The sequence below is a fragment of the Tamandua tetradactyla genome, chromosome 1, assembly GCF_023851605.1.
Source record: "Tamandua tetradactyla isolate mTamTet1 chromosome 1, mTamTet1.pri, whole genome shotgun sequence".
Taxonomy (NCBI): domain Eukaryota; kingdom Metazoa; phylum Chordata; class Mammalia; order Pilosa; family Myrmecophagidae; genus Tamandua; species Tamandua tetradactyla.
In genome coordinates this window covers 102,108,920-102,121,642 of record NC_135327.1, presented here as the reverse complement: position 1 = coordinate 102,121,642, position 12,723 = coordinate 102,108,920, and the positions used below count along the sequence as shown (strand labels likewise).

The following is a 12,723-nucleotide window of genomic DNA, read 5'->3' as shown; positions in this document are numbered from 1 at the left end:
TGAATGTTGATCTTGTAGCCTGCTACTTTGCTGTACTCATTTATTAGCTCTAGTAGTTTTGTTGTGGACTTTTCCGGGTTTTTGACGTATAGTATCATATCGTCTGCAAACAGTGATAGTTTTACTTCTTCCTTTCCAATTTTGATGCCTTGTATTTCTTTTTCTTGTCTAATTGCTCTGGCTAGAACCTCCAACACAATGTTGAATAATAGTGGTGATAGTGGACATCCTTGTCTTGTTCCTGATCTTAGGGGGAAAGTTTTCAATTTTTCCCCATTGAGGATGATATTAGCTGTGGGTTTTTCATATATTCCCTCTATCATTTTAAGGAAGTTCCCTTGTATTCCTATCTTTTGAAGTGTTTTCAGCAGGAAAGGATGTTGAATCTTGTCAAATGCCTTCTCTGCATCAATTGAGATGATCATGTGATTTTTCTGCTTTGATTTGTTGATATGGTGTATTACATTAATTGATTTTCTTATGTTGAACCATCCTTGCATACCTGGGATGAATCCTACTTGGTCATGATGTATAATTCTTTTAATGTGTTGTTGGATACGATTTGCTAGAATTTTATTGAGGATTTTTGCATCTGTATTCATTAGAGAGATTGGTCTGTAGTTTTCTTTTTTTGTAATATCTTTGCCTGGTTTTGGTATGAGGGTGATGTTGGCTTCATAGAATGAATTAGGTAGTTTTCCCTCCACTTCGATTATGTTGAAGAGTTTGAGGAGAGTAGGTACTAATTCTTTCTGGAATGTTTGATAGAATTCACATGTGAAGCCGTCTGGTCCTGGACTTTTCTTTTTAGGGAGCTTTTGAATAACTAATTCAATCTCTTTACTTGTGATTGGTTTGTTGAGGTCGTCTTTTTCTTCTTGAGTCAAAGTTGGTTGTTCATGTCTTTCCAGGAACCCATCCATTTCATCTAAATTGTTGTATTTATTAGCGTAAAGTTGTTCATAGTATCCTGTTATTACCTCCTTTATTTCTGTGAGGTCAGTAGTTATGTCTCCTCTTCCATTTCTAATCTTATTTATTTGCATCCTCTCTCTTCTTCTTTTTGTCAATCTTGCTAAGGGCCCATCAATCTTGTTGATTTTCTCATAGAACCAACTTCTGGTCTTATTGATTTTCTCTATTGTTTTCATGTTTTCAATTTCATTTCTTTCTGCTCTAATCTTTGTTATTTCTTTCCTTTTGCTTGCTTTGGGATTAGTTTGCTGTTCTTTCTCCAGTTCTTCCAAGTGGACAGTTAATTCCTGCATTTTTGCCTTTTCTTCTTTTCTGATATAGGCATTTAGGGCAATAAATTTCCCTCTTAGCACTGCCTTTGCTGCGTCCCATAAGTTTTGATATGTTGTGTCTTCATTTTCATTTGCCTCTAGGTATTTACTAATTTCTCTTGCAATTTCTTCTTTGACCCACTTGTTGTTTAAGAGTGTGCTGTTGAGCCTCCATGTATTTGTGAATTTTCTGGCACTCCGCCTATTATTGATTTCCAACTTCATTCCTTTATGATCCGAGAAAGTGTTGTGTATGATTTCAATCTTTTTAAATTTGTTAAGACTTGCTTTGTGACCCAGCATATGGTCTATCTTTGAGAATGATCCATGAACACTTGAAAAAAAGGTGTATCCTGCTGTTGTGGGATGTAATGTCCTATAAATGTCTGTTAAGTCAAGCTCATTTATAGTAATATTCAGGTTCTCTATTTCTTTATTGATCCTCTGTCTAGATGTTCTGTCCATTGATGAGAGTGGTGAATTGAAGTCTCCAACTATTATGGTATATGTGTCTATTTCCCTTTTCAGTGTTTGCAGTGTATTCCTCACGTATTTGGGGGCATTCTGGTTCGGTGCGTAAATATTTATGATTGTTATGTCTTCTTGCTTAATTGTTCCTTTTAATAGTATATAGTGTCCTTCTTTGTCTCTTTTTTCTGTTTTACATTTGAAGTCTAATTTGTTGGATATTAGTATAGCCACTGCTGCTCTTTTCTGGTTGTTATTTGCATGAAATATCTTTTCCCAACCTTTCACTTTCAACCTATATTTATCTTTGGGTCTAAGATGTGTTTCCTGTAGACAGCATATAGAAGGATCCTGTTTTTTAATCCATTCTGCCAGTCCATGTCTTTTGATTGGGGAATTCAGTCCATTAACATTTAGAGTTATTACTGTTTGGATAATATTTTCCTCTACCATTTTGTCTTTTGTATTATATATATCATATCTGACTTTCCTTCTTTCTACACTCTTCTCCATGCCTCTCTCTTCTGTCTTTTTGTATCTGACTCTAGTGCTTCCTTTAGTATTTCTTGCAGAGCTGGTCTCTTGGTCACAAATTCTCTCAGTGACTTTTTGTCTGAGAATGTTTTAATTTCTCCCTCATTTTTGAAGGACAATTTTGCTGGATATAGGAGTCTTGGTTGGCAGTTTTTCTCTTTTAGTAACTTAAATATATCATCCCACTGTCTTCTAGCTTCCATGGTTTCTGCTGAGAAATCTACACATAGTCTTATTGGGTTTCCCTTGTATGTGACGGATTGTTTTTCTCTCGCTGCCTTCAAGATCCTCTCTTTTTCTTTGACCTCTGACATTCTAACTAGTAAGTGTCTTGGGGAACGCCTATTTGTGTCTAATCTCTTTGGGGTGCGCTGCACTTCTTGGATCTGTAATTTTAGGTCTTTCATAAGAGTTGGGAAATTTTCAGTGATAATTTCTTCCATTAGTTTTTCTCCTCCTTTTCCCTTCTCTTCTCCTTCTGGAACACCCACTACACGTATATTTGTACGGTTCACATTGTCCTTGAGTTCCCTGATACCTTGTTCAAATTTTTCCATTCTTTTCCGGATAGTTTCTGTTTCTTTTTGGAATTCAGATGTTTCATCCTCCAAATCACTAATTCTATCTTCTGTCTCTTTAAATCTGTCATTGTAGGTATCCATTGTTTTTTCCATCTTTTCTACTTTATCTTTCACTTCCATAAGTTCTGTGATTTGTTTTTTCAGTTTTTCTATTTCTTCTTTATGTGCAGCCCATGTCTTCTTCATGTCCTCACTCAATTTATCGATTTCATTTTTGAAGAGGTTTTCCATTTCTGTTCATATATTCAGCATTAGTTGTTTCAGCTCCTGTATCTCATTTGAACTATTGGTTTCTTCGTTTGACTGAGCCATATGTTCAATTTTCTGAGCGTGATCCGTTATCTTCTGCTGGCGTCTGGGCATTTAGTCAGATTTCCCTGGGTGTTGGACCCCACAGGTTGAAAGATTTTTCTGTGAAATCTCTGGGTTCTGTTTTTCTTATCCTGCCCAGTAGGTGGCGCTCTTGGCACACGTTTGTCCACGGGTTCCACCAGTAAAAGTTGCTGTGGGTCCTTTAACTCTGGAAAACTCTCGCCGTAGGGGAGGTTCGGCAGCCGAAGCGTCTTGGAAGAATGCTAGCCGGCCTGGGGTTCCGAATGCGGGGAGGGTCGCTGGCCGCCGCAGCACGGGAGAGCGTCCGGCCGAATTAGCTAGTCGGCCCGGGGCACCAAGCGTGGCGGGAGGGCGCCAGCTTTCGCAGCCCGGGAGAGTGCACTGTTCCCAGCCGGACGGGGGAGTCACGTGTTTGGAAGGGATCCCCCGTTCACTGTTCTCCGCAGTCTGGGGATTTCCGACCCAACTATCTCAGTTGGTCTGGGGGGCCTCGCGTGGTGGGGGCACCAGCCGCCACGGCCTAAGGGGACCGCCTGTCCAATTCTACCAGCTGGCCTTGTACTTATCAAAGCCGGCCAGCTGCTCCGGGCTCACGTATTCGTAGTGGACCATCGTGACGACCCGAAAACCCAGCGCCCACTCGGCAGCGACTCTCCGCGACAGGCGGTGAAACACGAGTACCGCACTCTATTTTCCCTTTTTATTTCCAGTTGCTCTCTCCAAGAAAGGATAGTGCTAGAGAAAAGGATTTTCCATTATTTTAAAAAATTCCTAGATTAATGAAAATGTAGCAATTTTTAATGAAAAAGTGACATAGCTTACTGTATATGTTGGATAATCACTTTGTTAGTGATAAGTAATATATCTTAAGATGATAATTTATCTGCTTATTTAATTCAATAATTCTATGGAAATTGTCTTAATTATTAAAACTAACAGCTACTGAGTGTTTCTACCAGAGGGCCACAGAATGTGGTCCAGGATCCCTGGGGGTTTCTGCGGTCCTTTCAGGGGGTTTATGAGGTCGAAACTATTTTCATAATCATATTAAAGCATTATGTATCTTCACTCTCATTTTCTAAAATGTGGAGTTTTTCAGATGCTCAGTGACATGTGGCATTGTAACAGATTGAATACAGAGGCAACTGTAAGAATCTGTCTTCTGTTAAATTAGACATTAAAGAGATTTGCAAAAATATGAATGTCACTACATCTTTTGTATTTTGAAAATGTTATTACTTTTCATGAAAGTGTATTAGTTATGCTAGCATTGTGTAGGTTTATTCTTGTTATTTTAAAACAAATTAATGTCTTAAAAACTTCTCAGTTTCAAGTTCCAGTATCATAATATTGATATATTTAATCTGTATAAACCAAATCCCTTTAAGGTTATTGGTAATTTTAAGAGTGTAAAAGGGTTCTGAGACCCAAAATTTTGAGATCTGCTAGCTTACACTGCGCTTGGTATTATTACATTGATCATCACGTTTAATCCTTACAAAACCCTTGAGTTGGGTAATACAGTTTCCATTTCTCAGATGAGAAAACAAAGGCACAGAAAAACTAGGATAGCCCACGTTGGCACTTTATGGTTGGTACCAGAGTCCAAATATGAACCCAGACATCTGATACCAGCATTTATGTGTGCTTGTGTGTTTTATGAAGCTACAAGTACTTTGAATAACCCAGAATAGAGCTGTAAATATTATTTTAGTCTTATTTCTAACCAGTGATACATAATATTTCTTCTGATTCTCATAAATTTGACCTTATTCTGCGTGTTAATCTTAAACCTGACATTTGTGTTTATTTGGAGGTATTGCTTTAGCGATACAAACTTAGTAATGATGAAATAACTGGATCTGTAAGAAATATGAGAGTCTCTAACTTATGAATGGGGTATGTCCTACAAGTTTGGTTGTTAAGGATTCTTGGAACTTTGTATATATTCACACAAAAAATATATAATATAAATCATATTTAAGGTTGTTAGAACTTGCCAGGCAGTAGGATGCTATATTGAGGATCTCAGAAGTAAAGAATTTTTTGGCTATAAGTAGTTAAAAAAAAAAAAAAAAAAGCGCTCAAAGTACTATAAGCCAAAAGGAGAAAAGGATAACTCAAGGATCCCAAAAGCTGTCGCTCTAGGGCTGTGTGACTTTTCATCTTGCTTCTCTGTGTATGTCCCTTTAATCCTTCCTCTTTTTCTAGGTTTTCCTTTACTTTCCTGCACCCCTGGTGGAAGACTGACCCCCTCTGAATGAAGTCCTCTAAAATTTGCACATTCCCCCTGGTCTTTGGTGCTAAAGGAAATGGAACAGCTCTGAGTTTCAGTCCTAAATAACGAGGTGGCAGAGGTCTAATTAACACCCTGCATTGCCTGCATTAGGAACTAAATGCTTCTCAGTAGATGAAGAACCCAAAATTCCCCTTCATCATTAATGAAGTTGATAATGCAGAATGTGGCTTAGGCACAAGAGGTGAGGGAATAGTACACCAGGGGCGTGTTGGAGTTTGCAGGGCACAGTCAATCACCCCAGCCTCCATCTCCATTCTGTCCAGTGGAGAAAGAAAGAGAGAAAACCACATGGGGCAGATTTTCAGCCAGTCTGTGGGGGCACTGATGAGTTTATTATTGCACTCTTTCTTCTCCTTGTTTCCTGTAATATGGATGGTAATGAGGCAAAGGTCAAAGGAGGGAAAGAGGTTTGTTTCATTTACCATAAAGCAATAGATGTTTGAGATGATCATGATATTTCTGTTTTGAGTAAAAATAACTCAAAAATTAATTTTGACTCTTTTCAGGATTTGGATCGAAATCTGAGCAGACTCACGGCTTCATTTGAAAAAGCAACAGCTGAGAAAGTCCGGTGCCAAGAAGAGGTGAACCAAACCAACAAAACCATTGAACTCGCTAACAGACTTGTCAAGGAACTTGAGGCAAGTTAACCTTTTCTTCCAAAATTCTAGCTAAAATATTCAAGTCAGCGTTTTGAGATTTTGTCATCATTTTCTGCCTATAATAACTAAAGAGACATGGAATCAACAACAAAAGGAAATATTTAATCATCACTCATATTGATTCTAAGTTACAAGAACAAAGCAATGATCAATTCTAGGTGTTTCTTAGAAAATACCCATAAACTCAGTGTGACATTGGCCCAATCTCTGATTAAAACAGAGGGAAATCATATACTTTGCCAGAATTTAGTTATTTTGTATCCAAAATATATAAGCTGTGGGTGGGTTACCTACTTATTTTTTTCTCCCTCCTTCCTTCCCTTCCTTTTCTTCTTACCATGTTGGGTGGAAGCCTTTATAAATAAAAATAAAATATGGTTTTCTTAAGATACATGATAAAATCCATGTCTGCTATTAGATAACTGTTGCATTGACCTATTACCTGATCATTTTTCTGTCTAGTTGCCATTGAATTCCTCAAACAGATCATTACTTTCAAGCTAAGCCTGATTTTCTTGTGTGAGAGACATCTTTTTATAAGTAACTGAAATGCTGATGCTAATAGTTACTCCATTAAATAAAGGTTCTTTAAAAAAATAATTCTTATTAATATTCTCTTGTTTGAGCATGAGTGGTAGAAGAACATACAGCTTTCGGTGTCAGTAAATCACAGATTTGAATCCTTGCCTACCACATGGCAGTAAACCACATTACGTGAGTCTCTGAACCTCTTCCAGTCTTAATTTTCTTGACTCTAAAATGGGGATGTGGATAATATCTCCCTTACAAGTTTATATCTCAAAAGAGATAATGTGTGTTTAAGTGATTCCTATCAACAATAGAAAGACAAATCACCCAATTAAAACAGGAGAAAAATTTGGATAGATACTTCTCCAAAGAAGATACACAAATGGCTAATAAGTACATGAAAAGGTGCTTGACATTATTAGCCATTAGGGAAAAGCAAATCAAAACCACAATAAGATACCACCACACACCCACGAGAATGGCTATAATAAAAAAATCTGAACAATAACAAGTGTTGGTGAGTATGCTAGTTTACTAGCTGCTGGAATGCAATACACCAGAAATGGAATGACTTTTTAAAAGGGGAATTTAATAAGTTGCTAGTTTACAGTTCTAAGGCTGAGAAAATGTCCCAATTAAAACAAGTCTATAGAGATGTCCAATCCAAGGCATCCATCCAGGTAAAGATACCTTGGTTCAGGAAGGCTGATGAAGTTCAGGATTTCTCTCTCAAGTGAGAAGGCACATGGCGAACACAGTCAGGGCTTCTCTCTTAGTTGGAAGGGCACATGGCAAATACATCTGCTGGCTTTCTCTCCTGGCTTCCAGTGTCATGAAGCTCCCTGGGAGGCGTTTTCCTTCTTCATCTCCAAAGGTCGCTGGCCCATGGATTCTCCGCTTTGTGATGCTACAGCTTTCTCTGCTCTCTCCGAATCACTTATTCTCCAAAATGTTACCTCTTTTATAGGACTCCAGAAACTTATCAAGACCCACCCAAATGGGTGGAGGCATGTCACCACCTAATCCAGCTTAACAACCACTTTTGATTAAATCACATCATCCAGGGAGATGATCTGATTACAGTTTCAAACATACAGTATAGAATAGGGATTATTCTACCTTTATGAAATGGGATTTTGATTGAAACATGGCTTTTTTAGGGGGCATACATCCTTTCAAACCACTGTGAGGAGGTGGAGAAATTAAAACCTTCATACGTTGCTAGTAGGAGTGTAAAATGGTTTGGCCATTGTGGAAAATGGTCTGTCATTTCCTCAAAAAGTTAAATGTGAGGTTACTTTATGATTCAGCTGCTCTACTCTTAGGAGAGATTAAAGAGAAATTAAAATGTAAGAGACATATACCTGAGAAAAATTAAAGTACATGTCCACCCAAAGGCTTATATGCAAATATTCATAGCAGCATTATTTATAATAGTCAAAAAGTGGAATAACATGAATGTCCATCAACATTTGGAAAATAAAATGTAGTTATCCATATAATGGAATATTATTTGACCATAAAAATAGATGAAGTCCTGGGCGGGCCATTGTGGCTCAGCAGGTAGAGTTCTCACCTACCATGCTGGAAACCTGGGTTCAATTCCCGGTGCCTGCCCGTGCAAAAGAAATAAAAAGAAAAGATGAAGTCCTGATACAGTCTAGAGCATGGCTGAGCCTTGTCAACATTATGCTAAATGAAACGACACAGGCACAAATGACCACATATTTTATTATCCTATTTATATGAAATGTCTCAAATAGGTAAATCTATAGCAACAGAAAGTATATTAGTGGTTTCCAGGGGCTGAGCAGGTGGGAAGGGAGAGATGGAGTGTGAGTGCTAATGAATGCGGAGGTTTCTTCCGTGTGTGGGAAAAAGTTATAAAATTAGACAGAGGTGGCCATTGCCCAACTCTATGAATATGCCTAAAACCACTGAATTGTACACTTTCAAGTGTGAATTTCATGGGATGTCAATAAAGCTGTAATTGAAAAAAAAAGTGCTTCCTAAAACCATGTAACTACAATATTAGAACTGCATTTAGCTGCAGGTGATAGAAAACTTGATTTACAGTGGCTTAAATAGATAAGGATTTATTTTTCATGTATCACAAAAAATTCTAAGAGTAGTCCATCATCAGTGTTGATTCAGATAATTAGTGACAAGATATGCAATCTCTGGCTTCTGTTTCGCTATACTTAACACGGAGGCATTCATCCTCATTGATTTTTCCTCATGGTCACAAGATGACTGCAGCAGCTTCAGATTAAAGCAGGAAAGAAAGGAAACAGTTCACATCAGCTAGAATTTTCTCCTTACATAGAAAAGCAAAAGTTTTCCTAGAAACCCGTCTGACCCACTTCCACTCAAGTTTCTGTGGCCAGAACTAGGTTTACGACCCTGAGCTGCCAGGAAGGGCAGAAAAGTGGGAAACGGGGTTATCAGGATTGGCTAAGCCAATCACAGCCCCTCAACGCATCACCACCCTACTCAAAATCAGGGTTCTCTCATCCGGAAAGGAGAAATGTGTCGGGATGAGGTGGGTGAGAGGCTAATGTCTTACACATATTGTAGGTTTTAAAAACTCTAGGCTAAATTTACTACGAGTTTAAACCCACCTTTCGTCTGACACTCACAGAACATTATCTCCAACTCACTCTTCCCATTCCATCTCAGTAATCGCAAATCTGTTCTTCCAATAGTTCCAGCCCTTGAATTTTGGTCCCTTTTTCACTACCCTGTCCTATCCTCTAACACCTTCTATTGGCTGTACTTTCAATGTCCATTCCAAGTACCACTTCTCACTACCTTCACCTTGCCATGCTGGTCCAGGCCACCGGCATCTCCCCTGGACTACTGCCCTGCCGCCCTGCCGCCCTGCTGCCCAAGCTTCCACTGATACACCCTAAGGTCCATTTTGCTCATTGCAGCTAGGTGATTTAAAAAAAAAAACAAAAAACAACATAAACCTTTTCATGTTATCACTCTGCTCGGGCTCCCTGGTCACAAATAGTGTGCCTCAAAGAACAGTCTAAAGCTTTACCTGCCCCCAAGACCCTGCAGGATCTGGCTCCTGGCCGCCTCTCTGTCCCGATCTCTGCAGCTGCCCAGCTGCCCTCTCGCTCCATCCTCACTGGCCTCCTTGCTCGTCTTCCTGCTGCTGGTCGCGCTCCTAGCTTGTGCCCTTCCCCCTTTATCTGGTTTATTCTTGCTGACGTAGTCCACATTGCTGGCTCCCTCATTTCTCCCAGGTTTCTGCTTAAAAGTTCTCCTCCTCACCTGGCTTTCTCTAACCCGCCTACTTAGACCCACATTTTTGTGCGGGTTTTGCTGGGGTTTTTTGGTCCATTTTCCCCAACTAGAATGAGTGCCTTAAGAACTGGAATGTCTTCTGTTTTGTTCACTGCATTATTCCAAGCACCTAGGGTAGTCCCTGACACGTGGTAGGCATCGATGGATACCTGTTAAATGAATGGAAAGGTAAGTTAGGGGAACTTTCCTGTATTTAAAAAAAAATACCATTCTGGAGCCCTTCAAAGTCTCACTCTTCTTAAATTAGTTGACAAATTCCACCACTGGAATTTACAACTGCTTCCATTTAACATGGGAAGATTTAAGCAGACCTTAAATGTTTAACCTTTTGTGAAGTATCCAACAAAAAGAAAAAGTGCCATTTAATTTAACTGCTTTCCTATAGATGTTACAGAATGTCTGAAAGTTTTATCAAGGGAAAAACAAGCTGCTTTGTGTGTCTCCAATGCACACAATATCTTCCAGAGGCTTTACTTGCTCATGATGACTAGACCAAGAGACAGAAAATGTGTATAATGTTAGCTAGGAAAAAAATTATATATATATATGTTTTTAGAGGATTAATTGAAGATGTCAGACCTTTCCCTTTGAGGACAAATTCTTTCCAACTTGAAAAGGAGACAGTTAACTTCTGAATAGCATCAAGACTGATGATTTTGTCTATATAGCATTGACCTGGAAGCTCAACCATTCAGACTAATAAATCAGGCAATTTATATTTAATCATTAACTAACTCCTGAGCTGAACAGCTGTTCAAAATTAGAAATGGGTCACCCCAGCCGGGATGACATTACAGGCAATCTATAATGCATTAGAATAAAATTATAGTGATTTTTAACTGTCTAGAAATTTATTACAGAACCTGCTCCAACTCTTAAGCCCTTGTTAGCCAATGTCAGAAATGATTTATGTTGTGTGGGTGGTACAGTGAAATTATTGACGATTTCAATAGCCTATAAGTCTATGTTTAGTAAATCTTCAAATTTCAAATCTGTTTTGGAGAATGAGGTGGGTGCACTTTACTGTTTATCATTTCCAAGCCAAAGACAACAAGGATGGAGGTTGGGCAAATGAGATATTCCTTTTGAAAATTAATGAATATGTTGTCTGTGACTAAGGAAAGAAATGAATGAATTTCTATAAAGAGGGCTAGATTGCTAACATTCCTTAACTAACATTCCTTGGTGTTTAATTACATAGCTAACTTGGGGTGATCTTTACAAGCAAAGCAAGAAGACTACCTTAAGCCAGCTTCCATAGCCATCTTCACATGCTAATTTCATGACCTCAGTGTTAGGAGTATTATGATGGCTTACAGGGAACTAACATTACAGTCTACTCTGACACACCTTTTCACTCTTCTTTCACTGGAAAAGCCAAGTTGCACAGGGTTCTCCTTTGCTTGTACTGTCAAATTGCTGATACTTTTTCAGATCCTGTTAACTTGCATGTTCTCTGATGTTGGATTAATTTTTGGCATGCATAGAGACAAATGGATTAATGAACTCTCCGGCAATTCGGCCAATCCATAGATTTTTGGTTTTGGTCCACAAGATTTGGCTGCAGCAGGGTTTCAGCAGACTTCCAAGAGATTTTGTTCTCACGAGAACAGCAGAGGCTCACAAGAGTTGGCTACCAACAGTGATGAGGGGAGGGGACCTTTAATGTTTGTGCTGTGGTCATGCAGGCTGATATCTGCTTAAGGCTTCATTCATTATTTTTCCCCAAGGGAGAGGGTCCTAACCCCTGGGTTGCAACCATCCACCCCCATATGGCAGTTTATGTTGACTCTAGGATAGGCACTGCATCCATATTCCACGACAACAGTACATGAGATTACATTAGGGGCCCCTCACACAAGGATAAAAATCCCATAAAGTGATGTCATCATAGCCAAGAAAAGGAATTAAACCTTTGTATGGATAATTGATGAACTCTATAATTTCCATCTTAGAAGGTTCTTTTCCAAATTTTTTTGATTTGCTGATTTCTGCCAGGCCAGCAGGGTGTTCCATGCAGTCCAATTCACAAGTGTCGCCATCCAAGGCAGGCCAGTGGCACCCAATGCGGCAGTTCAGTGCACACTCCACACTGAAATTTATTGTGCATGTAGGTTACCACAGAAGCTTATTGCAGAAAGTATTTGCTATGATGCTAAGACTGAAAAGAAAGCAAATCTTTTTAATCTAATAGAACACAACTTAAAATTTCATTAGTAGACAGAAGGGGGGTTTAGATACCACACCTTTTCCCCCTGAAATTGGAAAGAGCCTTCTGGAGTCAAATCCACAGTTAGCCTGGGCATATCAAGTGTCCACAGAGTCTTTATGCTGTGCCTTGAGGCATGGGGGAGGGGGGTCATCCTGGGCTGCTTACATATACAACATTGGCATTTTGCTAATACTTAAACTTTGAGGTGACCCCTCTACCCAACCAGTGTGGCTGCATTGGCCAGGACCACGGCTGGTCGACCTTATTTTCCCCAATTTCTAATGCTTGTGGCCTAGGCAAGGGCAAGTTATCTTTTCATTACCTCATTGTAGCTATGGCATTGCTGATTCTTTTACCTGAATTCACAGCACCTTCATGGGCCTGCTGTTACCAATTTGTCAAGGCACCTGCTCAAACCCTGAATTGAGGCTAGTGAGGGCGGGATAACCAGCCTGCCTACTGCTGCAGAAATTGCTTGTTATCTTTTAACTGCTCCTTTTAAAGC

General features: G+C 39.2%; 1 protein-coding gene and 1 long non-coding RNA gene across 4 annotated transcripts in view; one reads left to right on the top strand and one right to left on the bottom strand.

The window, feature by feature from the left end:
* Positions 1-12,723, top strand: part of DNAH11 (dynein axonemal heavy chain 11) — a 424,306-nt gene that overhangs the window by 301,651 nt on the left and 109,932 nt on the right. For all 3 annotated transcript variants that reach the window (XM_077122193.1, XM_077122194.1, XM_077122196.1), the window contains one exon: positions 6,008-6,142. In XM_077122193.1, coding sequence (XP_076978308.1) covers positions 6,008-6,142 — 135 coding nt within the window. The remainder of the gene's footprint in view (positions 1-6,007; positions 6,143-12,723) is intronic.
* Positions 8,776-12,723, bottom strand: part of LOC143650972 (uncharacterized) — a 32,461-nt gene continuing 28,513 nt past the window's right edge. The window contains exons 2-3 of the long non-coding RNA XR_013159766.1: positions 9,738-10,155; positions 8,776-8,953 (exon numbers count right to left, since the gene is read on the bottom strand). This is a non-coding gene — a long non-coding RNA (uncharacterized LOC143650972). The remainder of the gene's footprint in view (positions 8,954-9,737; positions 10,156-12,723) is intronic.